Below are 26,618 nucleotides of genomic sequence, written 5' to 3' on the forward strand. Positions count from 1 at the left end.
CCTTTGCATGGTTGTATCTTGAGGTGATTTGTGAATTGAGGTGATTTTTATACAAATATTTATAATAAGATTTATAACACTCTCATATGTGATTGCTTGTAAATATGTTCGCTTTAAAATCTATGTAATTGTGAATAATTCCGTTCCTTTTTTAATATAAATACTAAAGCTGTTTTCGATTTGAGAACCATTGATACCAAGGGGCATTTGCGTTGTAGCCTTGCGCTCGCATATTTTCTGCCTGTTATGTTTCTTTCTTTGATGGAGGCATGCTTCTCACACCAAAAACATTTGAGTAATTCCTTAATTCGAGTACTGTTCATGTCTTTAATCCTCTATAATAATTCATTTCAAGTTTTAAGTTTTTAAAATCAATGGAATAAATATTTGTACCTTAAAAGAAAACTTAATAGCGTTGAAGATAGCAGTTATACAACTCTAATGAGGTACTCTCTTGTTTCAATACAATTTGCTAACTTTGTTGTTGATTTCCCCTCTCAACATTTTGAAGAGAGAGCAGCGCTCTAAAATAGCGAGCATTGAAATGGTGAATCGAAAGCGACTTATATGGCTTATATTAACTTGTACTGAATCAACAGTTATGTCAGCAATTTCGTATATTAATATTAATTATAATATAATGATTGTGTGAGTACTTACGTTGCATATTTTATATAAAACATTGTAAATAAAATAAAAAGATTTTTCACTCGAATAAGTTGTTGGTTCTTCTTATAATACTATATATAATATTGTAAAGTATTTAAACTAAAGTTCTATTTGACAAGCTCAGTACAATTTTGGTTGATTCAATAATTTTTGTACATTAATATGAATAAAACTACGACACTAAGTGCGCATTGGTAACAGATGTTATACTGAAAATCATCACAACAATTACTCAGCAAAAAAGACAATCGCAAAGGGTTGCAAAAGATCGTGTGACTAATGGCATTTTTCGCATTTTTAATACAGTATTTAGCTCGAAATCTTCTCCTTTGCTTGAGCATGGCTTAAGAAAATACGAATTGAACCCTTTCATACTCAAAACAAGAAAAAATGTTAACTTCGGCTGCACCGAAGCTAATATACCCTTCACAGTTGCATTTCTTTTAGTAACTATGTGTTCAGTTTATATCGAAGCTATATGGTATAGTAATCCGATCTGAACAATTTTTTCGCAGATTATATTATTACCTTAAGCAGTAATCCATGTCATCAATGCGAAAATTTTCCATACAAGAAGATTCCGATCGTTCAGTCTGTATGGCAGCTAATGTTATAGTGGTCCGATATCGGCAGTTCCGACAAATGAGCAGCTTCTTGAAGAGAAAATGACGTTTGCAAAATTTCAAAACGATATCTTAAAAACTGGGGGACTAGTTCGTATATATACAGACAGACGGACAGACGGGCATGGCAAAATAACTCAGCTCAACGTACTGATCATTTATGTATATACATATATACTTTATATGGTCTCCGACGCTTCCTTCTGGGTGTTACAAACTTCATGACAAACTTATTATAACCAGTTCAGGGTATAATGATACTAAAAGAGACTAATCGTCTTTAAGTTTTTACGAGCTACTCACTTTTTCTACCATAATTATACCCGGAAGAGAGTATATTAAGTCTACACACAAAGTTTGCAACATCACTATAGAACAGTCTTTCCCAAAGTGGGCGATAACGCCCCCTTGTGGGCGCTGCAGGTGTCAAGGGGGGCGGTAAGAGACCCAGAAAGAAAATGGGGGCGCTGTGTAGAGGCCTGGGGGGTGATTTGTAATTTTATTTAGCTAGGAGGCCTCTTAGACAACGACTGCATGAGTTCTCGAGTCTCAATAACAACTAATGAACATCAACTTTTTGAATGATAGATTATTTCATCAGCTTTGTGTTACTAATGACGAGGATTTCAACCGTTTGTTGTTTCATACTGAAGTTCGTTGGCTATCAAGACGCAATTGTCTGACTCGATTCTACAACCTGTTTGACTCTGTTATAGAGTTCTAGGAAACTAAAGATACAGAATTGCAAGACAAGCTCATAACATCAAAGAATGATATACATAGCTTACATACATGATAGACCTGTATAAATTGTTCAACGACATGAATCTCCAACTGCAAGGTGATAAACTAAATTTAATTAAAACAAAAAACGTCGTTGCTGCTTTCGCAGCCAAACTGCTTCTACATAAAAGGAATCTGGACAGACGTGAGTTTCACAATTTTCCGAATTTATCAGTACCTTGCAGTAACGACGAATTGTTTGCCTACTGCCAACATTTGGAAAACCTTCACATTGACTTCACCGAACGATACCAGGACATTTTGAACTTGGAAATACTAGACTGGGTGTTGGATCCGTTTTCAAATGTCAACACAGCAATGTCACCTCAGCTGGAAGAAGAACTTATAGAATTGATAACAAACGCTCAGGTTTCAAGTTGCGGGTTTTACTAAAAGTTTCGTTTAGAATTCTCCGTTAATATACATACATATATAGCTCACAATAATTAATTAATTTAATTCGTAGTTATACTGGTTTTTAAATTGGTGAAAAAATGGGGGCACTAAAAAAATATCTATTCTCAAAGTGGGCGGCAGACAAAATAAGTTTGGGAACCACTGCTATAGAATATGGCTGCCATGCAAACTAAGCGATTTCATCCTTGTATGGACAACTTTATAATCTGACAGAGTATCGTCAAGATTTGGACGAGAATAATATCCAAGGCAGTGTTATAACCTTCTAACATAACATATAACTGCCATTAAAACTGATCGACAAACATGATATTAATTATGGAATCTTTTGTATTTGTGAAGGGAATTATAGCTTCTATTCGAAAATACGTTTTTTCGTGTTTTTCTTTTTTCAATTAATCTCCATTTATATTGTTATATATACATATTCCTTAGTGTAAAAACTTCCGAGACTAATTAATTTCCATTTGCATCCTAAAGAGAGTTCGCCGATTGCGCTTTATTTAAAAATTAATAGCACAATTTCTTGCAATCCTCTTAGCAAAGTGACGAGCCGAGTTTTAAGAAAATTGGAGAAATTATTAAAGATATACTTATGTAGATATAATTAGGTCACATTGGGAGGTGAAAACCAATAGAAAGAGTTTGGAAAAACTCCTATTGAGTTGTAACTGAGTCGAAACTGAGAAGAAGTGCAATTGGTTCCAAAACCAGAATTTTCGTAGACATGCATATGCATGTACTTCGCAAAATAATTACAGAAAATGTGAGGAATTGATTCCTCGTATTGAACAAATCTCTCCTTCAGTAGCTTAACCTTAAATTGCGCAAGCAACCTCATGCTTATAAGATGCATGAGAAGTGAGAGGGCCAATTTTTGGAATTAAAAAAAAAAATCGATTACTAAATCAGTACTTTTGAAATTTTATAATTAAGACTTTTTAATATAAATTTTGAAAAGACATTCGTCGAAATATTCTTTTCCTATGTTGGTATGACTGTCAGTGCCACTTGTGCCAAATCTTCTTCTTAATTGGCGTAGACACCGCTTACGCGATTATAGCCGAGTTAACAACAGCGCGCCAGTCGTTTCTTCTTTTCGCTACGTGGCGCCAATTGGATATTCCAAGCGTAGCCAGGTCCTTCTCCACCTGCTCCTTCCAACGGAGTGGAGGTCTTCTTCTTCCTCTGCTTCCGCCGGCGGGTACAGCGTCGAATACTTTCAGAGCTGGAGTGTTTTCGTCCATCCGAACAACATGACCTAGCCAGCGTAGCCGCTGTCTTTTAATTCGCTGAACTATGTCGATGTCGTCGTAAAGCTCGTACAGCTCATCGTTCCATCGAATGCGATATTCGCCGCGGCCAATGCGCATAGGACCATACATCTTTCGCAGAACTTTTCTCTCGAAAACTTTCATCGTCGACTCAGTTGATGTCATCATCCAAGCCTCTGCACCATATAGCAGGACGGGAATTATGAGTGACTTATAGAGTTTGGTTTTTGTTCGTCGAGAGAGGACTTTGCTTCTCAATTGCCTACTCAGTCCGAAGTAGCACCTGTTGGCAAGAGTTATTCTGCGTTGGATTTCTAGGCCGACGTTGTTGGTGGTGTTTACGCTGGTTCCAAGATAGACGAAATTATCTACAACTTCAAAGTTATGACTGTCAACAGTGACGTGAGTGCCAAGTTGCGAGTGCGACGACTGTTTGTTTGATGACAGGAGATATTTCGTCTTGCCCTCGTTCACTGCCAGACCCATTTTCTGTGCTTCCTTGTCTAGCCTAGAGAAAGCAGAACTAACGGCGCGGGTGTTGAGGCCGATGATATCAATATCGTCGGCATACGCCAGCAGATGTACACTCTTATAGAAGATGGTACCTTCTCTCTTCAGTTCTGCAGCTCGAACTATTTCCTCCAGAAGCAGGTTGAAGAAGTCGCACGATAGGGAGTCGCCTTGTCTGAAACCTCGTTTGGTATCGAACGGCTCGGAGAGGTCCTTCCCGATTCTGACGGAGCTTTTGGTGTTGCTCAACGTCAGCTTACACAGCCGTATCAGTTTTGCGGGGATACCAAATTCAGACATCGCGGCATAAAGGCAGCTCCTTTTCGTGCTGTCGAAAGCAGCTTTGAAATCGACGAAGAGGTGGTGTATGTCGATTCTTCTTTCACGGGTCTTTTCCAAGATTTGGCGCATGGTGAATATCTGGTCGGTTGTTGATTTTCCAGTTCTGAAGCCACACTGATAAGGTCCAATCAGTTTGTTGACGGTGGGCTTTAATCTTTCACACAATACGCTCTATAGAACCTTATATGCGATGTTGAGGAGGCTTATCCCACGGTAATTGGCGCAGATTGTGGGATCTTCCTTTTTGTGAATTGGGCATAGCACACTTAAATTCCAATCGTTGGGCATGCTTTCGTCCGACCATATTTTACAAAGAAGCTGATGCATGCTCCTTATCAGTTCTTCGCCGCCGTGTTCGAATAGCTCGGCCGGCAATCCGTCGGCCCCTGCCGCTTTGTTGTTCTTCAGGCGGGTAATTGCTATTCGAACTTCTTCATGGTCGGGTAATGGAACGTCTGCTCCATCGTCATCGATTGGGGAATTGGGTTCTTCTTCTCCTGGTGTTGTGCGTTCACTGCCATTCAGCAGGCTGGAGAAGTGTTCCCTCCATAATTTAAGTATGCTCTGGGCATCAGTGACTAGATCACCTTTGGGGGTTCTACAAGAGTATGCTCCGGTCTTGAAACCTTCTGTCATTACCCCTGTCGGCCAGCTTATCAAGCTCTTCGTACTCACGCATTTCGGCCTCTTTCTTCTTCACAGAGACGGGTGCGAATCTTAGCTGCATCAAGATAGTGGTCCGAGTCGATGTTAGGACCTCGGAGCGCACGCACATCTAAAACGCTGGAGACGTGTCTTCCATCTATCACAACATGATCGATATGGTAGGTAGTTTTTCGATCCGGAGACAGCCAGGTAGCTTGATGAATCTTCTTATGCTGGAATCTAGTACTACAGATAACCATATTTCGGGCCCCGGCGAAGTCAATTTGGGAATGTTTCGTCGTGGAGGCTGAATTTACCGACCATAGTGCCAAATATACCTTCTTTGCCCACCCTGGCGTGCCAAGCACGATTTTGACATCGTGGCGGGGGCAGCCTTCATAAGCGCGCTCCAAGCACTCATAGAAGGCATCTTTGGTCACATCGTCCTTCTCTTCCGTCGGGGCGTGGGCGCAGATCAGCGATATGTTGAAGAACCTCGCTTTGATGCGGATTGTGGCTAGACGTTCATTCACCGCAGTGAATGATAGTACTCGGTGACGGAGTCTCTCTCCTACCACGAATCCTACACCAAACTTGCGCTCCTTTATATGGCCACTGTAGTAAATGTCACAATGACCTACTCGTCTCTGTCCTTGTCCCTTCCATCGCATTTCTTGGACGGTGGTGATGTCAGCCTTTGTTTTTACGAGGACTTCAACCAGCTGGGCAGCGGCACCTTCCCAATTAAGGGACCGGACATTCCGGGTGCATGCCCTTAATTCGTAGTCCTTATTTCGTTTGCCATGGTCGTCATCAAAAGGGGGGTCTCTCATCCGAGGCTGCTGTTGGTTTTTCATTGGGGTGAGCTTTTTACGTGGCGGGTCCCAAACCCAGCGCACAACCCTATGCAGGGGATGTTTCGCCTTCTCACTTTAGCTCGCCTTCGAACGGATGCTCTTAGGCTACCCAGAGGATACTTGGTCAAAGACCGGAAGTAGTGAGCTGCTTGAGCCATGTGTAAAAGAATCGCTTCTGGCCACTAGCAAGTGAATGGCGATCAGAGAACTTTCCTCACTTCCGTGAACTTTTACACATGACTCCTTCCTATGCCAAATATCATATCAAAATAATCATTAGTGTTTAGGACGCGTTGACAACAAACCACGTCCAAGACGGACATCAACATTACCTGATGATCAACACGTCAATAATATATAGGAATTGGTGCTTGAAAATCGACGATGAACAGTCAAAGATCTTACTGGCATCGTAGGAAGACCGTAGGGATGAGAGGAAAATATTTTGAATGATCGTGAAAGCACGTCTGTGACACAACCACCAGGATTTCAAGAAACGTATTATACTGGCGATGGTATTAGGATCTATGCTTACGACCCAGTAACGGACGCTTAATTGGCCGCATGTCGTTAAAGCCGTAAAAGCCACGACAAAGCAGGTAAAAAATCAAGGTTATGTTGACAGTTTTCTTCGATTATCGAGGTATCATGCACACCGAATTCCTTCCGACCGGGCAAACTGTCAAGAAGGAATACTAAAGAAATTCCGAATTATGGACAACTCTTGGTTTTTGCACTACGATAGTGCACCGTTGCATACTGATTCTTTGTGAGTTAAATTTTCAACCAATATTGTACCGTAATCACCGTATTTGCCTGAATTAGCATCGTGTAACTTCTGGCTATTCAACATACTCAAACGATCGCTCCGGGGAAGCCGTTTGGAGTCAACTGAAAACATTATACATACATGAATCGATAAATGCATTGAAGGCTATTCTAGAAACTGACTTTGTTTAAATGAGTTAAACTTCCACCCACTCTACCCGTAATAACAGGCGCACCCTAATAAGGCAGCTTAGTTCATCACAGCTGAGAACCCAACAACACAACTCTCCATGCCTATACACCAATAAACTCCTCAAAAAGGATGGAAAACGGGAAACATTCAACATTCCATTTTATCACTTTTCGTTTTGCGACTCATCCCGCGCGTTTGCAATAACATCGTCTGGACAGCTGATTCGGTTGTTATACCGCTTCGCACATCTGTTTATTCGCATGTGCATGTTTTTATTATACTCGATCAGCTGGAGGGGAATCGGAATATTGGCGAAATTGAAAATGATACACTGACGTATTTGTACTTTGAACTTTTCGCCATACACTCGTCGCATGTCAACATACTTGGTTCGCACATTAGCATTCGCCATAATACTCATCGCACATCAACTTTCGATTCGATACTGCGCCGCGTCAACACTACCTTTGACTCCGATCGAGAGCCTTCCGCCCGCGCCGACTTACAGCGATCCAACAAATTGGATATTAACTAAATCAAACCATAATTTTATGTAATATTGGACAAAATAAAGAACAATTACAGATAGATTCTACTCTTAATAAATACACCTTTTTTCCTTTTAATTGCTCACGGGAGTGTAAGTGCATGTCGAAACATTTAAATACAGTGGTTTGTATTCCCCGATAAATTGGGTTAACAATTATTCAGACTTTAACAACTGTTTCGAGGATTGGGAAAAAAGTTGCAAAGGGAGATTTTTTTGAGAGGAACTACAAAGAATTTGAAGAATAAATTAAGACTTTCAAAATTATGAACAAAAGTCATAATATTTTTTGCTTATAGTAGCTTTGCATACAGTGATTCTTAAATTCTCTGTGAATGAAACCTAAAAAACAGATTTCTCTTCTAGAAGATATTTTCAGTACACTGAACTACGGTCGAAAAAAACAAAAGTTATCAAACTAGCTGCATTTTGTTAAATTGTTTTGAAAATTTACTAAAAATTGTGGACGTTTCAACTTCAGACCGTTCGCGCAGCTGTCGCACTGGAAAAAAAGTGATCAGCGATGGAATTCAATCGTAATAGTGTGATTGCTTTATATTTAGCTGGAAAATCGCAGCCAGCAATTGTTCGTGAGCTCAAACACTTTAATGTGAATAAAGTTTTTGTTTATCGCACCATCACTCGTTACAATGATACTGGTAGCATCGCAAAAGCCTGAAACGTCACGTGAGATGGTTCGGAAAGTGAAGAAGCGACTTGAGTGAAGTCCACGACGAAGTGCCAATCAAATGGCTAAATAACTGAAAATATCCGACCGCAGCATCCGACATATTGCATATTGAACAAGTAAGGAAGGGCTAAGTTCGGGTGTCACCGAACATTTTATACTCTCGCATGATAAAGTGATAATCGAGATTTCATTATCCGTCATTTACATATTTTTCAAATACCGTATTTGTGTAAAGTTTTAATCCGCTATCATCATTGGTTCGTAATGTATGTATATGTATGTATATTATACAGAGAAGGCATCAGATGGAATTCAAAATAGCGTTATATTGGAAGAAGGCGTGGTTGTGAATTGATTTCACCCATATTTCGTACATGTCATCAGGGTGTTAAGAAAATATTATATACCGAATTTCATTGAAATCGGTCTAGTAGCTCCTGAGATATGGTTCTTGGTCCATAAGTGGGCGGCGCCACACCCATTTCCAATTTAAAAAAAAAAAAACCTGGATGCAGCTTCCCTCTGCCATTTCTTCCGTAAAATTTAGTGTTTCTGACGTTTTTTGTTAGTCGGTTAACGCACTTTTAGTGATTTTCAACATAACCTTTGTATGGGAGGTGGGCGTGGTTATTATCCGATTTCTTCCATTTTTGAACTATATATAGAAATGCCTGAAGGAAACGACTCTGTAGAGTTTGCTTGACATAGCTGTAGTAGTTTCCGAGATATGTACAAAAAACTTAGTAGGGGGCGGGGCCACGCAAACTTTTCCAAAAAAATTTAGGTCCAAATATGCCCCTCCCTAATGCGATCTTTGTGCCAAATTTCACTTTAATATCTTTGTTTATGGCTTAGATATGACACTTTATAAGTTTTTGGTTTCCGCCATTTTGTGGGCGAGGCAGTGAGCCGATTTTGCCCATCTTCGAACTTAACCTTCTCATGGAGCCAAGAAATACGTGTACCAAGTTTCATCATGATATCTCAATTCTTACTCAAGTTACAGCTTCACGGACGGACGGACGGACAGACGGGCGGACGGACAGACAGACATCCGGATTTCAACTCTACTCGTCACCCTGATCACTTTGGTATATATAAACTTATATCTGACTCTTTTAGTTTTATGACTTACAAACAACCGTTATGTGAACAAAACTATAATACTCTTCTTAGCAACTTTGTTGCGAGAGTATAAAAATGAGCTCAAGGTCAAGTCTTAAAAGTTCCAAAAGGCCCATGATCTCATACCGAAGCAGCAAGTAAGACTTGAGAGAGCGAAGCAGTTTCTTCGCTTGGCCGAAAGCGGTCAAATTCCGATCATTGTATTTTCTGAAGAAAAAGATTTTTCAATTCAGCAATTCGTAAACTCTCAGAAAGATAAGGTTTACTTGACCGACAGTTCATACGGTTGGCCATCAGGAGGCGGCACCCGCCACAAATAATTGTTTGGGCCGCTGTCACCGCAGATGGGCGCTCTCCAATTGTTTTCATCGTGAATTGGTCCTGAATTTATGATTATTTTCTCACATTTTGTACTCTAAACTAAACAAAAATAATTTTCCAAACCGAATTTTAGCCTTTTGTAATTGGTTACACTTCGAGTGCCGGACCCAGTACTACAGCGATATCTAAAATGGGAAAAATGCTTTGTTGCGTTTTCATATTGAATAAACTAAATTAAATCGTCTTTCGTAAATATTATTGGCTCCAATTGAATCCCCTGATATTCTGAAATGTTATAAACTTGATTCCATCCCAGAATCTAAGGGCTGTGGTGTACAATTTTGTGTTACGTGGTCTTGCATTGCCCCTCTATATGGTTACGTACATATCACCTGTCGGATCTGTCCATCTGTCTGTCTGCTTGCACAACGGCTAGCTTCAGATAAACTTTTGATATCATCTATTCTTTGGCATCCAATTAAGGTGCATGGAAAATTTCTGCTGAAATTAATCGTCCTTACTATTTAAAGCACGTGTTGGTTTAAAACTCTACAACACCAACAATAAGCTTATGTATGTATGTGGCACGCCACCATATTTACTTTGATACGTTCCATCCACTTCACAATCAATTCGTTGTATTCACTATGAGTTTGAATATTTAAAGTGATTTGAAAGGATTGCCCCTTTAGTTGCGCAAGAATGATTGTGAAATGGTTTGTGCTCTTTGCTCCCCATCTCACACTTATTGGAGCCCCGTTGAGAAATATTTTGCCTTGGTTAAGGTGTGCATCGTAAGAAAATATTTCCATGACGTATGGAGCGCAAAATATACCTCACACACATCTTATGCGGTGAATTCTTTGTTTCATATATATTTATATTTTATCAATATGCTTGGCGGCACTCAATTTTTACCCCTAAACTGATATGCTTCTTATGCCTTCGTGATTACTCAAATCCTTTTGAAGTTTCTAACACCAAGTAAGTTATTCTTGTTTTAATGAGAAATTATTTTGAGTTTCTCAATGTGAGAGGAAAACCCATTACAACAAACTCTCCATTTCCTTCCTGCCGGTAACTAAGAATGCATTTTGACTGATTATAACTTTGGACTGTAGAAACCTACGATATCTATGGTTGTTTAATACATGCTTCTAAATATTATGGACACCGTTTTTGTGCGCTGTGGACAAAGCATCAATGACTGAAGAAGGACAAAACGTTTAAATTATTTTAACCAAAAAATTATGTTCTTGGGTTTAGTAATTATATTGACTTTTTATTTTCGAAACACTTCCCACGGTTCCTTAATCATATTTTAATGTTTCCAAATTGTAGTTTATTTCGTCCAGCATCGGTATTTTACTCTGTGAGTTCAACAAATTTTTCACCTTTCGATTGGGTTGTACATAATTGTTGATTAAACTTTTTTCTAATAAGATTATTTTATCAATTTTCTATTAAAATTTAACCTAAATGAAGTCATTAATATTTAACTACAAGTCTAGTCATCCCCACTAGCACAGAATAGTACCTAAAAAAGTTGCAGTTTAGCAGCACTTCAACTAAATTATTTGTAACCGGTTGAGTTGAAAACCATAATACTGGATTTCAGAATTTCAACCAAATTGCAGATGGGTTGAAACCCCGTAATAGGGGCTTTTATTACTCGCACTCGTGTAGCCCACATCACACGACAGTGCCGATATCACATTTCATTAATCTTTACTCTGCACTTGCTTTATTTATTCATTCAATCTTTTTGTGTGTGAGCATTGGAGAGTGTAAACAACTGATGTGTGGGTATACTGAATTACCCTGGAGAAAACTGTATCACATGTGAATGATTCTGATTCTAGTTCCATGGGAGTAGCAATATTGATATGAAGTAACTAGAACATGTAAGGAGGGTTAAATTTGAATTTAACTGAATATTTTCATATACTCGCAATATATTTCATCTCTATAAGGTAATCACAATTTGAAGAATAAAGTCGACATAAAGTTCACTAAAATTACGAAAATCACTCAACAATTTCGAAATTGAGTTTTTTTTTATTACAATTCACTAAGACGTATGTTTAAAAAATACCGGGAATTTTCGTATTTTAGAAAAAAACATTTATTCATTTGTTTACATTAATAATGTCGCCTTGAAAATATGTCCCATTCGATATCATGCAATTATGGCAGCGCTTCTTCCCATCGTCGGAACACTCTTCAAACTTGATTTTCTCTTTCAGCGACTTTCATCAAGTATCTTGTATAACGATGTCCCTTTAAGGTTCTTTTTATATTTGGAAATAGGAAAAAGTCACACGGACCCATGTGGTATAAATATGGACAATGGGGAATAGTTGCAGCTTTCTTTTTAGCACAGAATTTGATCCATTTTTTTTAACAAACGAAAATCACGAAGCTCATAAAAACACGTCTAACTTTAGCGACTGCTACAGATAAAGGAAGCAATGTATACATCAGCAAATTCTATCGTACTTCAACATAATACATTGACAATTGGACTCTGTAAACTTGTGAACTTATGAAAGTTCGGGTAACGGTATGTAACTGAGGTAATAATTGGACTAATTTCACCTGTTTTCGGCACCAAACCCCAAGATTTTACAGGCTCACTTAATTTTCCGAAGATATCCTACTTATTGACCAATATACTATATGCGATAAGCCAAACAGAAAGCTGAAATACTTCTATTGGACTTGCGAAGAATAATCGAAGTATTGATGCTATTTATCGATTTTTGGCGACAGGTCGCATTATTAACTGAAAAATATACAATCCGATTTTCCATAAAATATATCACAGAGTCGCCGATATTTTCAGTATATGTGACCTGGTCTACGGAAAGGGGGCTTAGGTGTCAAAAAATCAATTTTCACTTTTTAGTTGATTCGGATTGATGCTTTTTCACGTGAGCTGTTTCCCAGAAAACTAGTTTTCGCACGTTAGCTCCCTTTTCGTAGACCAGGTCACATATAGTTATTCAAAGGCACTGAGGTCCTCATATTCGGTTCGCAAGCAGTGCAACGTCTTTATAAAATTGTATCTATGCCTCTGGCGTTTTTCTCTATAGAATTAACGCAGCAACAATTGAATTAAAAAATGTCATTTCGTTGAAAATATTTAAAATCAGTTAAACGAATATTGCAAATTAATCTGCTTTTTCCTGCACGGCATCATTATCTGATATATTTATAAGTAAGCTTTATGTCTCGATAGTCCTTTCTATTGCTAGGCTTTGCTAACTCAAGTGGAAACTTGTTGAAAATTATCCACAATTTTGAAAGCTTTTGACTTTTGATGCGAGTACGCGTGTCCACATATTTATAAACATACAAGTACATCCTTACAATGGCACTTATGTTTGTATATGAGCACAATATATGAGAAATTTCCAAGTGATTCTGCAGTACTTTTCATATCCTTATTACGCGCTATGCGCTTTCCGAAGGCGTATATACATATGTATGTACATATCGTAGTATTAAAACCTCCTTCCTTTTCTAGTTCGATACAAAAAAGTTGTTCCTAAAACCTAAGTCGACAAACATTGACTTCAAAGAAGAAGAGTGCGAACTTTGAAAAGCGTAAATTACTTTTCTTATAATTTATTCTATGCATATGTATGTGCATTTATACATATGTATGCGTATAAGAAAATACGTACGAAACGAATAATTACAGGTAAATTAAAGTAGCTATTCTCAGTATAATGACATAGAAAGTATTCGAAAAGTAGCGTAAGTTCAAGTAGACAAGTTTAACAATGAATTGCTTATGATTTGTTGAACTTTAGACATCTAGAGATTTGGAAAACTTAGAGAATATAAGAGGCGCCAATCGTGAAAACCTTGAATAAGTTAGAGATGCCCATCTTCTGTTAGAAATAGTTTTACTTCAACCAGCAGCTCGGTGACCTTTGTGCTAGTTTTATAATAATATTTATTTAGTTTTATTGTAAAAAACCCCCAACTCTTAAAATCAGAGATTTTAGTTCAAATTAAACAGAATTAAGAATATGTTTAAACGATCCTCAATGACCATTCGTTTAAAATGCGCTTGAAACATCAAAACTTCCATCATTAGAAGATGGGCAGTTCTTAGCAAAAGTTGTTCGTTAACACAGAATGTTTCGAACATGATTTGTCGTCGAAGCGTAAAAATGTTGAGAAATTTAAAGCGTAGGCACCTCTGTAGATTAAGCGAATCGCATAAAAATGCAAATCTTAAAGTAATGTATATTACATACTTGGAGAATAGTTGAAATCCAAATAACTTCACTGGAAAAGAGTTCGGGCAAATATTGCATTCGCGAACTCTCGTCTCCAAATGGTCAAAGTCCAAGCATAGCTTTCAAGGCGTTCGGGTACCTCTTGACTTTATATCAATATCTACAACATTTGTAAACCGATTATTAGGTATGAATAAAAAGTCTGGATCTTTTTGATCTATCAACCTAAAATTAATATTTTGTTGAGTTTGCATGATCGATTTTAGCGAAGACATTACAGTAAACTGAAACACTAAAATTTCGCCAAAATCGGAAAGTATTGCCTCGCCTTCCTTGACTGAACTCTAACTCAGCTTTCTTTACCTCTTATAATTACATCTCAAATATCGATGGAATGGAGTATCAATGGAACTGAAATCTTTGTACAAAGCATTTATATTAACTTAACATACATACTTACCTAAATTTATCAATATTTCTCACATACTGATCGCTCAAAATGGAGAAACATCTGCTGGAAGAACAAAGTTATATTGGGTATAGACCTAGCTTAACTTTTTGGCTGATTTAATAAATTCTTAGCATCAAGTCACAGGAAGATGTTCGAGTTATGGCGTCTACATTTTGGAATACGCATGAAGTTATTTTCATCAGCTCTTTTGAAACGAAAAACCATCACCGAACTGGAATTGAACCATGTATAACATTTTTCTCTTGAGAGATTGAGCCAAAAGTAAAAAAGAAAATTTGCACGTTTTTCGAAATTAGTTTCCAAAATCGAAATATTTGTATTCGAAGTTCGATATTAAACTTATTTTAAACATCATTGTTAACTGTAGTATTACGTTACTAATGCGAAAAATATGAACCTAATACCATTTTATTTTTATTTCAGTGGTGAATACAAATTTTCAGTTCATTTTTTTATGAGAGGCCATATTCGATATTCGAAAAAAATAAAAATATTGCTAGTCACGAAAATATTCTTCCTTCTCTTTCGCTTCAAAGTTTTCGTTCAAACCATATCAAATGGAGAAGCACTAATTGGACTATCAGCGATAAATGAACTTAACTAATAATCACGTTTGATGGTATGAATTTTGAAACTCGAAGGCATATTTCTTTTTAGAGTCTAACTTAGAAAAACTGCTATTACTTTTTCACGAACATAAATCGTTTGGTAAAACTATTTAATTTAAATTTTTTGCGAAAACTCATGCGTCGAAATATTTTTTTAATCAAATTTTCAGAATGTTGAAAAAAGCCTGGGGTGATAATTGCTTGTCGCAAGCAAGGGTTTTTAATTGATAAAAATTATTTAAAGAGGTTCGAGAACGGGTTGCCGATGAACCACGTCCAGGACGGCCATCAGCATCAACTGATGATCAACACGTCAATAAAACAAAGGAATTGGTGCTTGAATTATAGGCGATTAACAATCAGAGATCTTACTCACATAATTGGATTATCGAAAGGTTCAGTGAAAACCACATTGAAAGAACATTTGTGCCTAAGGAAAGTGAAAGCACGATTGGTTCTAAGATCAATAACTTTTTTCGAAATACAGCGTCGAATTAATGTCTGTGAAAAAATGCTCTCCGACTACAAGGATATCATACAACATATTATTACTGGCGTTGAGTCTTAGATCTATGCTTACGACCTGGAAACAGATGATCTATCTGCCGAATAACGTGGCAAAGGTGAGCCGAAGCCAAAAAAAAACACATCAAAGCAAGTCAAAAATCAAGGTAATGTTGACAGCTTTCTTCGATTTTCGAAGTGTGGTGCATTCCGAATTCTTTCCGACCGGCCAAACTGTAAAAAGAGGCCGGTATTATGAGCCGGTGGTTTTTGCATCACGTTAATTCAGAATCGCTTACAGCATTGATTTTTCGTGAGCTTTTCGCCAAATTTTCCACCAATATCGTACCGCAACAACCGACAACTGCTCCGTGAAAACCGTTTTGAGTCAATTGAAGACATTAAACGTGAATGGCTACGCGCATTGAAGAGTATTTCGGAAATTGACTTTAACATCTATTTCGAGAATAGCAAAAAAATTGGCACAAGTGTATTGGGGCCAAGGGGTATTACATTGAATAGGAAGTTTTTGAAGAATAAGTGAAGAATTTCAAAACTATGAACAAAGTTGAAGGTCAAAATCTCGAAAAATATGTATTTTTTGAAGAAGGTTGCATCAAGACAATACACTGTGTCACAAATCGATTAAAAGAAATCGAATTGTTTCCACATCCGCCCGATCTCGTAAAGAAAGCCTGGCAGGAAATAATTTAACGACTAAGTATAGGTAAACGAGGAGAGTGAGGCAAGTTTTAAAGCAGGAGACCATACAAAAAAATAATTGTCGGAAATTAGAAACATTTCTATAATCGTTGCATCGCTTTTGTTAGTAAATATGTATGTATGTTGCATAAGAAAAATAAAATTAGCCAAAAATTTGCCTGCCTGGTTACTCTGAATATTTCCTCAAATAAAACTCATAAATTGTGTTTCACTTTACATTTATTAGGTAATATTCAAAATTGACTAAATCATTACTTCATAATTTTATGCTTTGGTTACGTTTACATTTAATACATCACTTAATTATTTACATGGATTTAGATTTCGATAAGTGTTCGTATACATATTTGCTTATAAAAGTAAGTATAATTGGATATATTTACATACATTTCGTTTTATATACGTAAGCAACAGTACAGTTATTTCTTATCATTTCAACACCACACTTATTTGGGTTGGTAACATATGTATGTACATATGTATCTAAATTTGGTTTTCAAAAGACTAGCAAATATATGTTTGAAAATTGTTGGTAAACCTTGAAACAAAAAAAAAGCAAATCGAAGAGAGCCTTAAAGCGTAAACATTTTTCAAGCACACATACATACTCGTTTACACTCATATTAATATCGTTTAACAAACTTACATAAATATAGTATGCTTAAGTGTGTGTAAATGCGTTTAGATTTGGTTTACGAAAAGCACAAACGCCTTTAGGATATCCTTTGGTAAAATTTCATTTTCTGCTTAACGGTAATAGCAGCGCTAGTAACTTAAAAGCTAAGCTGTGCCTTTGCTTTCATGTTAGATAACGGTTTTTGCGCATGAAATGTTTTTTTTTTTGGACTATCTAAAATTGTTCCTGATTTCAGGTTTGTCTACGTAAACGCTTGCTGAATATGTTAATGTTACAAAAGCACACATTTGTTTGTATGTATTTGTAAGCACGTGTGTGTTTTGAATTGCAAAATTAAATTGTAAATCTGCTTACAGTTTTCCATATGCCGCTAAACTGCCTGCCACGCATTTGTGACTGAGCTTAGCCTCTCCGTGTGTGTATATGTATATGTATGAATACATGTGTGTGTGTGTGTGTGTTCTTATTTAAAATTTCCATCACACGTAGTGCCTTGTATTAATGGGCGGCTGAAGCGTCTCTCTCGTGGGCGGTGCGGCAACATGAGACTGGCTACATCTATGGGGCTGGCACTACCGCAACACTGTGGCCTCCGCACATGAAAATTGACTCTACAATGAAAATACAATACGGTAAATGTAAGTGGTGCGTTTAAACTTCGAAAACATGTCAAAAGTTATGCGTTGGCGAAAACTTAGAATACTATTATGATACCAACTAGTTTAGATAAGTGTGTGGTTGTTAAATGTTGCTTATTGTAAGTGTGTGGGCGTGTGTGTAAAATGTGTCAAATACAAAGCCAGCTGTGAAATTCCTAATAAAAACTTTGCTTATACTACCTGCGAGTTATTTTAGAGCCGCCCAGCTACTTTTATTTCTAACAAATTTGCTATTGCATACTTTTAGGCAGCGTGAGTGATTTTATAATTCCCAGTAGGAAAATATAGGATATACCATAACTTAAAATCGATATTTTGTGCATAATTTTAAGAAGACGTTTGCAAGATGCTTTTTCTATATTCGCTTTTAGATTCAAATTTAAGAGGAATTTCTAAGAAATAAATAAGATTTTTTACTTTTAGCTCAACTCCAGCATACTTATGGGTTTCTTCCTCTCATAATGTGAATGTTGTATGCCTCTTTGATAAGAAGACTTTTCAGATAATAACAATGTCATTTTAACATCATATGCAATGGGTCTGATTTTGACTGAGACCGATATGGTAACTCTATTTATATCACATGCTAGAAGCCCGTACCATATCGAATTAAGTTGAGATTGTTAAGCTCATTACATCGTCATATGAAAAATTCGGTGCCGGAAACATATTAAAATCTAGAAAATCTTTACCAGACTTTTTCTTTTCAAGGCTCAACAGTTGACTTGTTAGTCAAGAAGGGAGTTTACAGCTGGCACTATATATGCGCCATAGTACGCATAGCGACCGAAAAAATGTGATCCATGAGGATGTAAAAACAACGCTTTCATTTTTTAATAGAGAAGAATTGACTAATGGTTCTGTGGTTGACAGTTCAAACGGCGAAATCTACACACCCACCGACAGATCAAAGAAAAGGTAGCTTCGGAACTATGGTAATCCATACACAGAAGGTAGCTCAGGACGAGATTGTGGGCATAACAGATGGAGTGAAGTGACCTTATGCTCTAACCAGTATGTCCATAAACCGTCTAGAAGATAGACAAGATGCCGTTAAATTTATCTGTAGCGCCAATGCTAAGTTTCACTGCGTTAAGTTATGCAAGAAGACCATAACTTGTCTCTGAGTAGGTTTATCATCAATATCAGCTGAATACCTAGTCATACATTATATACAGGAACTGAAGGAAATTAAAAGACAGTCGAGCTGTCCCGCATAGAGGTGGCTTGAAGCCAACTCCCCTAAGCTTTCCTAGATCATTAAGTACCTGCAGAGGTTGTTTGAAGCAATGGATCGCAGAGGAATACCTCATATTTCGGAACGCTAGTAACACAGGACATACCACAAAATGACTTTGAGGTAGTGTTGACGGTGGAAGTCTTAAGATCTTACCTTCAGAAAATTGGAGAAGTGGATTCGGCGGAATGCAGAGGGTGCACGGAGGGTGATGAGACGCTGAAATATATGCGAATAACCAACCTTCTGCCAGATGAGATAGGATCCAAATGAGGAGATATAAAGCAATTGGGGTGAAAAAAATTAGGTTTTTCACCAAATCCACTGAGTAGCTGGATAAGGTTACTACGATAATTGTTTGTGTGATGTGCAATTTTGGTGTAAAGTTCCTAGTTTAGATTTAGTCTGAGGTTAGATACTTACCATTTGCATAGAATTCGTTCGTAGTTTTTTCCGGGTGCTTATGTAGGTAGTTGATGTGTTTACTCGCTGCAAGTGGAATGTGTCGTCCGTGCCTATATTGGTTGGTAAAAAATAAAAAAATATTAGAAAATCATTTGCGATAAAATCGCGAAATATGTAAAACGATGAGCGGAACGAATTGCTCAACCGAATTGAACCACTTGAATTTCACACCCATACACACACATATAATATGCCAAACTAACGTGTGTGCGGTGTAACAGATCACTAATATTATAATTCCCATTAAATAATAATTTTGAAGATTAAAGGTTAAGGAGTGGAAGAGGAGCATGCAGCATTGTAAAAGCTAATTATCTTTTAAATTTTTTTAAGAAGATTTAAAACTTTCTCAAGCATGCAAAATCCAATATTTTTTAATATCGAGCAATAAATTTGTTGTGAATCAAGATATTATAAACCAAAAACATACATAAAACTGGAAAACTAAAAAAAAATACTTCTCGGTTGTGTTTTAAAAAAATATCCAACGCAAGGTCGAAATTAAGTTTTAAGTAGGCTTTGAAAGTTGATAAAGTTTGAAGAGTATAAAAGGCTGTTAGGATTTCGAAAGCAAATCAAATTTAAATTAAAATGTTTGTAAATAAATTTAGAAAATCAACTGAATATAATGTGCCTAAATATTCTTCGTTTGATCTGAATCGAAAATTCTTTGCAATTCCATTCTTTATATCCTAGTGCCAATTTGACTAAGTTTTATGTACCTAAAAGACGTCGGCAGATTTGTCTATAACCTCTTGGCTCATCAAAAACTGAACATATTATATTGTTCTTCCGCTTTTTTGCTCTTTATTCAATGTTTTAAAAAAGTGATACAGTGATCGGATATATCGGAAATATCCGCCGTTTCGTTCGATAATCTGCTTCCATCTAGACGGCAACTTCATAATACGCCCCTAGTAGAAGCCCCCTCCTTATTTGCGAAGAACTTGGACAGCCTCTTTTCACAAGCCTCTTTTGAATTCAACTTTACACCAATAAGGGCGTTCGCCATGGACAGGAACAGGTGGTAAGCACTTGGCGCTATGTCCGGGCTATAAGTTGGATGCGATAATACCTCCCATCCGAGCTCCCGTAGCTTCTGACGAGTCATCAACGAAGTGTGTGGTCTGGCGTTGTCTTGGTGGAACACTACACCCTTCCTGTTGGCCAATCCTGGACGCTTCTGGTCGATCGCCTGATTCAAGCTGTCCAGTTGTTTGCAGTAAATGATAGAATTACGCGTCTGACCATATGGAAGCAGCTCATAGTAGATGATTCCGTTCCAATCCCACCAAACACACAGCAAAACCTTCCTGGCCGTCAATCCCGGCTTGGCCAGTGTTTGGAACGACTCACCGGCCTTCGACCACCATCGTTTTCGCTTGATATTGTCGTATGTGATCCATTTTTCTTTGCCAGTCACCATCCGCTTCAAAAATGGGTCGAGTTCATTTCGTTTCAGCAGCATATCGCAGGTGTTGATTCGGTCCAGAAAGTTTTTTTTTGCGTCAAATCATGCGGCACCCAAACATCAAGCTTTTTTGTGTATACAACCTGATGCAGATGGTTTAAAATGGTTTGGTGACTAACTCCCATATTCTGGGTGATGTCACGAGATGCCACATGCCGGTCTAACTCGATGTTTTCCATGATTTGATCGGTATTCGACGTCACAGGTTTTCCGCCAGCTGGCTTATCTATGGTGTCATTTTCACCCGCTCTGAATCGTCGAAACCATTCCTACGCAGTTCGAAGTGATAGAGTACCATCCTCCAAAACACTATTAATCTCACGGAAGGTTTTCTAGAGGATTTGCCTTTAACGAAGGAAAACTTTAAAATAGCGCGAAATTCGGCGTTAGTGAACTCCATGTTTACACGTCTATAACTGTTGAACGCAATATCCAAACTAATCTGTATAGCGTCGTTTTGTAGGTTATGTCTAGACCTTTCAAAGATGGATAGTATTGCCAGATACGAGCGCGCTACATAGCCGCGAAATTCAAAAGAAAAAAAAGCGGAAAGGAGATATTTGACAACCTAATATAAGTTGAAAAGGAGTTTATGGAGCAAAAATAAGGGGAAAATTTGCTTCTAGGACATCTCGTGCCTAATATATCACTCTCTATAACTTAAAGATTCGTCCAAGAGGAGGTGCTTTTTTCAATCATCTTTTTTTGACAGATCGTCGTGTCAAGCTGCCATGTTATTTTTGTTCGGTATTGTTTGGCATTTCATCATGGAAAGACATACGCCTGAACAACTTCGTTCAACTTTATTAGTAAAATTCGCGTTCTGTAAAGAATGTGTTTTTTGTGCTTCGTTCCACTTATGGTCAACAATCGGACTAATGTGCATGCTCTTCGCAACACCATCACCCATCTTGAGATCCAGCATTTATTACTGGATCTCGTGTTCTCGGCGAAATTTGGTTTCAACAACGGCACCACATCCCAGACATCACATCAATCAATGGATTTATTGAGAGAAAACTTCGGTGAGGATATATAAAGTCTAAAGTCTCTGCGGACAATCTCGCTTCGATTCAGGCCCTGGAGCAAAATATTACGCATGACATTCGCCAGTTACCAGTCGAAATGATCGAACAAGTCATCGAAAAATGGATCCAACGGATGGACCATCTGAGACGTAGCCGTGGCCAACATTTGAAAGCGACAAGCCTCAGAAAATAAATGCCAAAGTATGTTCTTTCGAATAATAATAAAAATTCCTCATTAAATTTGAAGTTTCTGTGCTTTTTCTTTAAACATGTAGGGAACCTCGAAATGGATCACTTTTTATAAGTAAGATATTGCTTAATTTAATAGAAAAGCTGAATCATATTTAAACACTCTTCATTTTGTTAAAAGGTTTCATTTTTAATTATCTGTAGCCAATGAAACCCATTAAAGACTAATGCAAAAAGTTATTTGCAAATTTATCAAAATCATTATTTCTCTTCCACATGTTGAGCAGATAATAGAAATTATTCTCGAATAATAAATTTGCTAACAATAGAACTATTCTCTGAAACGCGCAAGTGTTTTTGTGTATGTGCATAAATTTTTCAGACTCAGAGTCAAGCATTCAGTGAATAAAAAATGTAAAAGAAAGAAATTAATATTTTAATAAATGTGTATGGAAGAATTCTCATGAGTATTTGTATTTTATTTTGTAGAAATAAAAATGGTTTAAAAAAATGAATGAATAGTGAGTAGAACATGAATGAGTTTAAGCGATAAATTATATGGTGAATGAACATGTCGCTAATGTAGAAAGCTAATACAATATATGATTAATGAATATTTGGCTCTACTTTTGCATAGTATTATAGTATATATTTTTTGAACCAATTTCGGTCGATTCCATCGTGTTCGAAAATCTTAAGAAAATCTTAAAAAAATCTTAAATACAGTAGAGGCCCGCTAATCCGGACATGGCCTAATCCGGATTCCACTGTAATCCGGACAGGGTTAAAAAACTCAAAATTTTTATTATGTCCCTTGTAATCCGGACCGACATTCTCTATCCGTATTCTCTAATCCGGATCACATGTTTATTATTCACTATATTCGCTTTTATGCTTTATTGGTTTAAGTTTTTTTTGTTTTTTTGGAACATGTGTATTATTTGTTATAATAAACAAACAGAAATTTATAAATATTTTTTCATAATACATAGTTCTGATATGTCTTTGGTAATCCGGATTTCCTTATATTCCGGATAGGGGCCGGTTTTAATTGATCTGGATTAGCGGGCCTCTACTGTAATAATAAAGTACCCCTAAACATTTGGTCAACTGCATCACCTAAATTATTGAAGACGCCGAAAATGGCCAATATTCAACTTTTTTTGCCATGTACATACATATATGGCATTTCAAAGTAAATCATAGTAAACTGTTTATCATGAGTGATATTCGATCTATTGCGCGCGAGCCCTAAACATATTAGTAATAATAAAAGCTTACCAAATATGTCAAGCCTGCAACGACATAACCAGTTATAAAATTCTGAACATGCCGTCCAGTAACGTCACTGGAAACATAGAAAAAATAAAATTCCAAAGCAATGTGAAAAAAGTGATGCTAAAAACACAAAACATGCAATGGCACTTGTGATAAAAAGTGATGTTAAATTTCCATGAATTTCTAACGAAAAAGAGCCACAATAAACGGCAAACAATTATGAGAAAAAATGTTAAGAGTACAGCAAGAAAAGTTAAGGAAAGACAGTAAAGAACAGAAAAGACCAGAAAAGACCAGAATCGGGTGGCACCTAATGCGTATTTTAGGTTTCCTCAACAGACCTCCACCATTACCAGCATTGAATTTGAAGGTCATCTCACCAGTAGCATCGTAATTTCGTTCGCCACGATTCTGCAAATAACGCCGCAGGCAACAACAACGTCGCAAACCTGGCACACGATAAATAATCTGCAGGAAACCACCGCGAAAACGCGCATTCATATAGCAGTAGATGATCGGATTGTAGCAGCTATGCGACATGGCCAGCCAGTGGAATGCAAACCAGAAGTATGGCAACGGCTCCCAGATTTTGAAGGCATCATCGTTGAGTAGAATCTGCAAAGACAGTCAATATTTAATAACGGTATAGAGTGTAGCCGTTTTTCTTATTAGAATCGCGCACATTTCAGCGCTATTTAAGAAGCAGCGAGAAGTATGCTATATATGTAAATATACATTTGGATAATTACGCACGTCTTGTAGACTTACCACCAGCACGTTGAATGGCAGCCAACACATGGTGAAGACGATAACAACCATCACCATCATCTTAATCATCTGCAAATAAAAAAAAAACAGAATATTTGCTAATTATTCGCTCGTGTAATAAGCTGTGGTTGCTAGCAGTTAGAATTAATTGCATAAAGGCATATATGTATATATTTCCAAAAAGTCAATGTAATGTACAATTTATCATTTTCCAAGCCGTCATGCGGTAACAATAAATTTTATATAATAACAGGTGAAATAGCGCAATTCATGCAGTCCCCGATTGCGGCAACAAAGAATTCATGATTAATTGACGACAGCATGACCGCCTACATATGAAATGTCAGGTTTGTTTGCGTTTTTACGCTGCCATTAAGGCGCTCAATTTCCCTCAGGAGTTATTGAGCAAACAAGGAGGTTCAAGAGTAAAGAAATTGCTATGCAGAAAATAAAATATCCAATATTTCCTTATATATGTTTATTCATCTTTTTGTCCTCCACTTGTTGCTACAGAGTATAATGGGTTTGTTCGCCTATCGGTTCTATGAATCACCAAAACTAAATAGACTAAATAATGGTTCCCTACTTTTTCAAAGAAAAAACAGAAACTTCAAATTTAATGGGGAATGTTTATTATCATTCGAAAGATCATTATTTGGCACTTATTTTTTGAAAATTAAATCTATCAAATGTTAGCCGCGGCTACGTCCCAGATGGTCCATCCGTTGAGTCAAATTTTCGATGGCGAAAGACACGCGTGCTGTTTTGATCCAAGACCTGAATCGAAACGGGATTGTCCGCAAAGACTTTTAAATTTTACATATCCCCACAGTAAAAAGACAAACGGTGTGATATCACACAATCTTGGTGGTCAATCAACCGGCTCAAAACGTGAAATTACTTGCTCATCGAAGTTTTCTCTCAATAAATCCATTGATTGTGATGTGATGTGTGTAAAATGGCGCCGTCTTGCTGAAAACAAATATCGGCGAGATCACGAGCTTCAATTTCAGGCAATAAATATGACGATTACATTCTCAACTGGCATCATTTTTGAAGAAATAAGAACCGACGGCACGGTTTTCGTGTTCACTCTCAGGTACGGTTGCTATACTTTCTTCACTGCGTGCAGGAAGTGATCCATTCGGTCGAATACCAGGTCTCAGGATGGGTGATGGTGTCGCGAATAGTACGCTTAGTAGGCCGATTATGTTGACCATAAGTTGAGAGAAACGCGCGAAACACATTCTTTATATAATTATGTATATTAAGGTGATTTTCGTAATAAAGTTGAACGATTCGTAAACGTTGTTCAGGCGTAAGTCTTCCCACGAAGAAATGTAAAACAGTACTGAACAAAAATAACATGACAGCTTGACAGGTCTCTTCTTGGATCACCCGTTACATATAAATGATCAGGATGAGTACACAAGTTGAAATCCGAGTAGCTGATTCTTCGTCAGTTTGTCCATCTGTCTGCAAGCGATAACTTGAGTAAAAACTGAGATATCATAATGAAACCTGTTCACGGAAACCAAGGAATGTTGGTAACGCAAACCACTACCACGGTCACAAAATGCAATTAATTGAAAACCTTTAAAGTGCCATAACTAAGCTTCACAATAAATCAAACAACTGTGAAGGGCAATTTTTTGCAATAACTTGTTTAAAAGTGGGCGTGTCCGCGTCGTTTATAAGGTGTAATGTACATATCTTTCTAATTGCTTAAGCTAAATCAACAAAACTTGCTGAAATAATACAAAAGGATCTGAAAATCCTACAGTGGCCAACCCTCTTAGTGAAAATATAATATTGATTGAATATACTTAATGCCAAAAGTTTGCAAAATTCATCCAGGAATTACCCTGGCTTTCATATACTCCATATAATTACTATCATTAGTCAAGAATGGATTTGGGATTGCCCATCCTTTTGTTTATATTTTACGGATATATAACTTTTTTATACATATTATTATAGTTTTGTTCACCTAATGGTTGTACGTATCACCTAAAACTAAGCAATTGAACGGGGTTATCCTCCGATTTCATTCATTGTCAGACTGTCGCTAGAAGATCTTGTAAGATGTATGCATTCAACTTGTTAGAGGGCGTGGCCTACTTTTCCAAAATTTTTTACCCACAGATCCTCTTGCTATTATTAAATTTTATCATTTTTTTATGAAAAACGCATCTACTGTATATTAGACCACGAATTAGCTTTTATTGAAATTAATTACATGGTGGGCCTTCCACTCGTGTAAGGAAACGTCTGTGGCAAGCAAATCATTTATTTATGAAAGAATTCTCTTTATAGATAAGTTAAACAAATATGCTTAGACTGAGGAGCATACCATATAATACGATTGGGTTTGAAATTCTTTTTCACCATTTGTTGCGAGAGAAAGTTGAGTCAGCTGTTACCAAGATTTAACCTAAACTTAGAAGAAAAATATATATTTAACTGTACTCATTGAATGTATAATTAGACGTTTTGGGAAAATCTTGCCAGGAAACAAATAAATGCAAAAATCGAAGCTAAAAGCAGAAGTTTTTTTTTTT

At 37.1% G+C, this 26,618-nt stretch overlaps 2 protein-coding genes across 2 annotated transcripts in view; both read right to left on the reverse strand.

Moving 5' to 3' along the window:
* Positions 1-17,157: 17,157 nt before the first annotated feature.
* LOC120767066 (RYamide receptor-like) lies at positions 17,158-24,122 on the reverse strand. The gene is made up of 4 exons (XM_040092921.1): positions 24,058-24,122; positions 23,643-23,904; positions 19,282-19,373; positions 17,158-17,573 (listed from the first exon to the last, which is right to left on the reverse strand). Exons 1-4 carry the CDS (start codon positions 24,115-24,117, stop codon positions 17,535-17,537), a joined length of 453 nt encoding a protein of 150 aa, XP_039948855.1. The 5' UTR covers positions 24,118-24,122; the 3' UTR covers positions 17,158-17,534.
* LOC120768043 (RYamide receptor) overlaps positions 24,123-26,618 on the reverse strand; it is a 368,160-nt gene continuing 365,664 nt past the window's right edge. Inside the window, exon 8 of the mRNA XM_040094594.1 lies at positions 24,123-24,126. Coding sequence (XP_039950528.1) covers positions 24,123-24,126 — 4 coding nt within the window. The remainder of the gene's footprint in view (positions 24,127-26,618) is intronic.

The sequence above is a fragment of the Bactrocera tryoni genome, chromosome 1 (assembly GCF_016617805.1).
Source record: "Bactrocera tryoni isolate S06 chromosome 1, CSIRO_BtryS06_freeze2, whole genome shotgun sequence".
Taxonomy (NCBI): Eukaryota; Metazoa; Arthropoda; class Insecta; order Diptera; family Tephritidae; genus Bactrocera; species Bactrocera tryoni.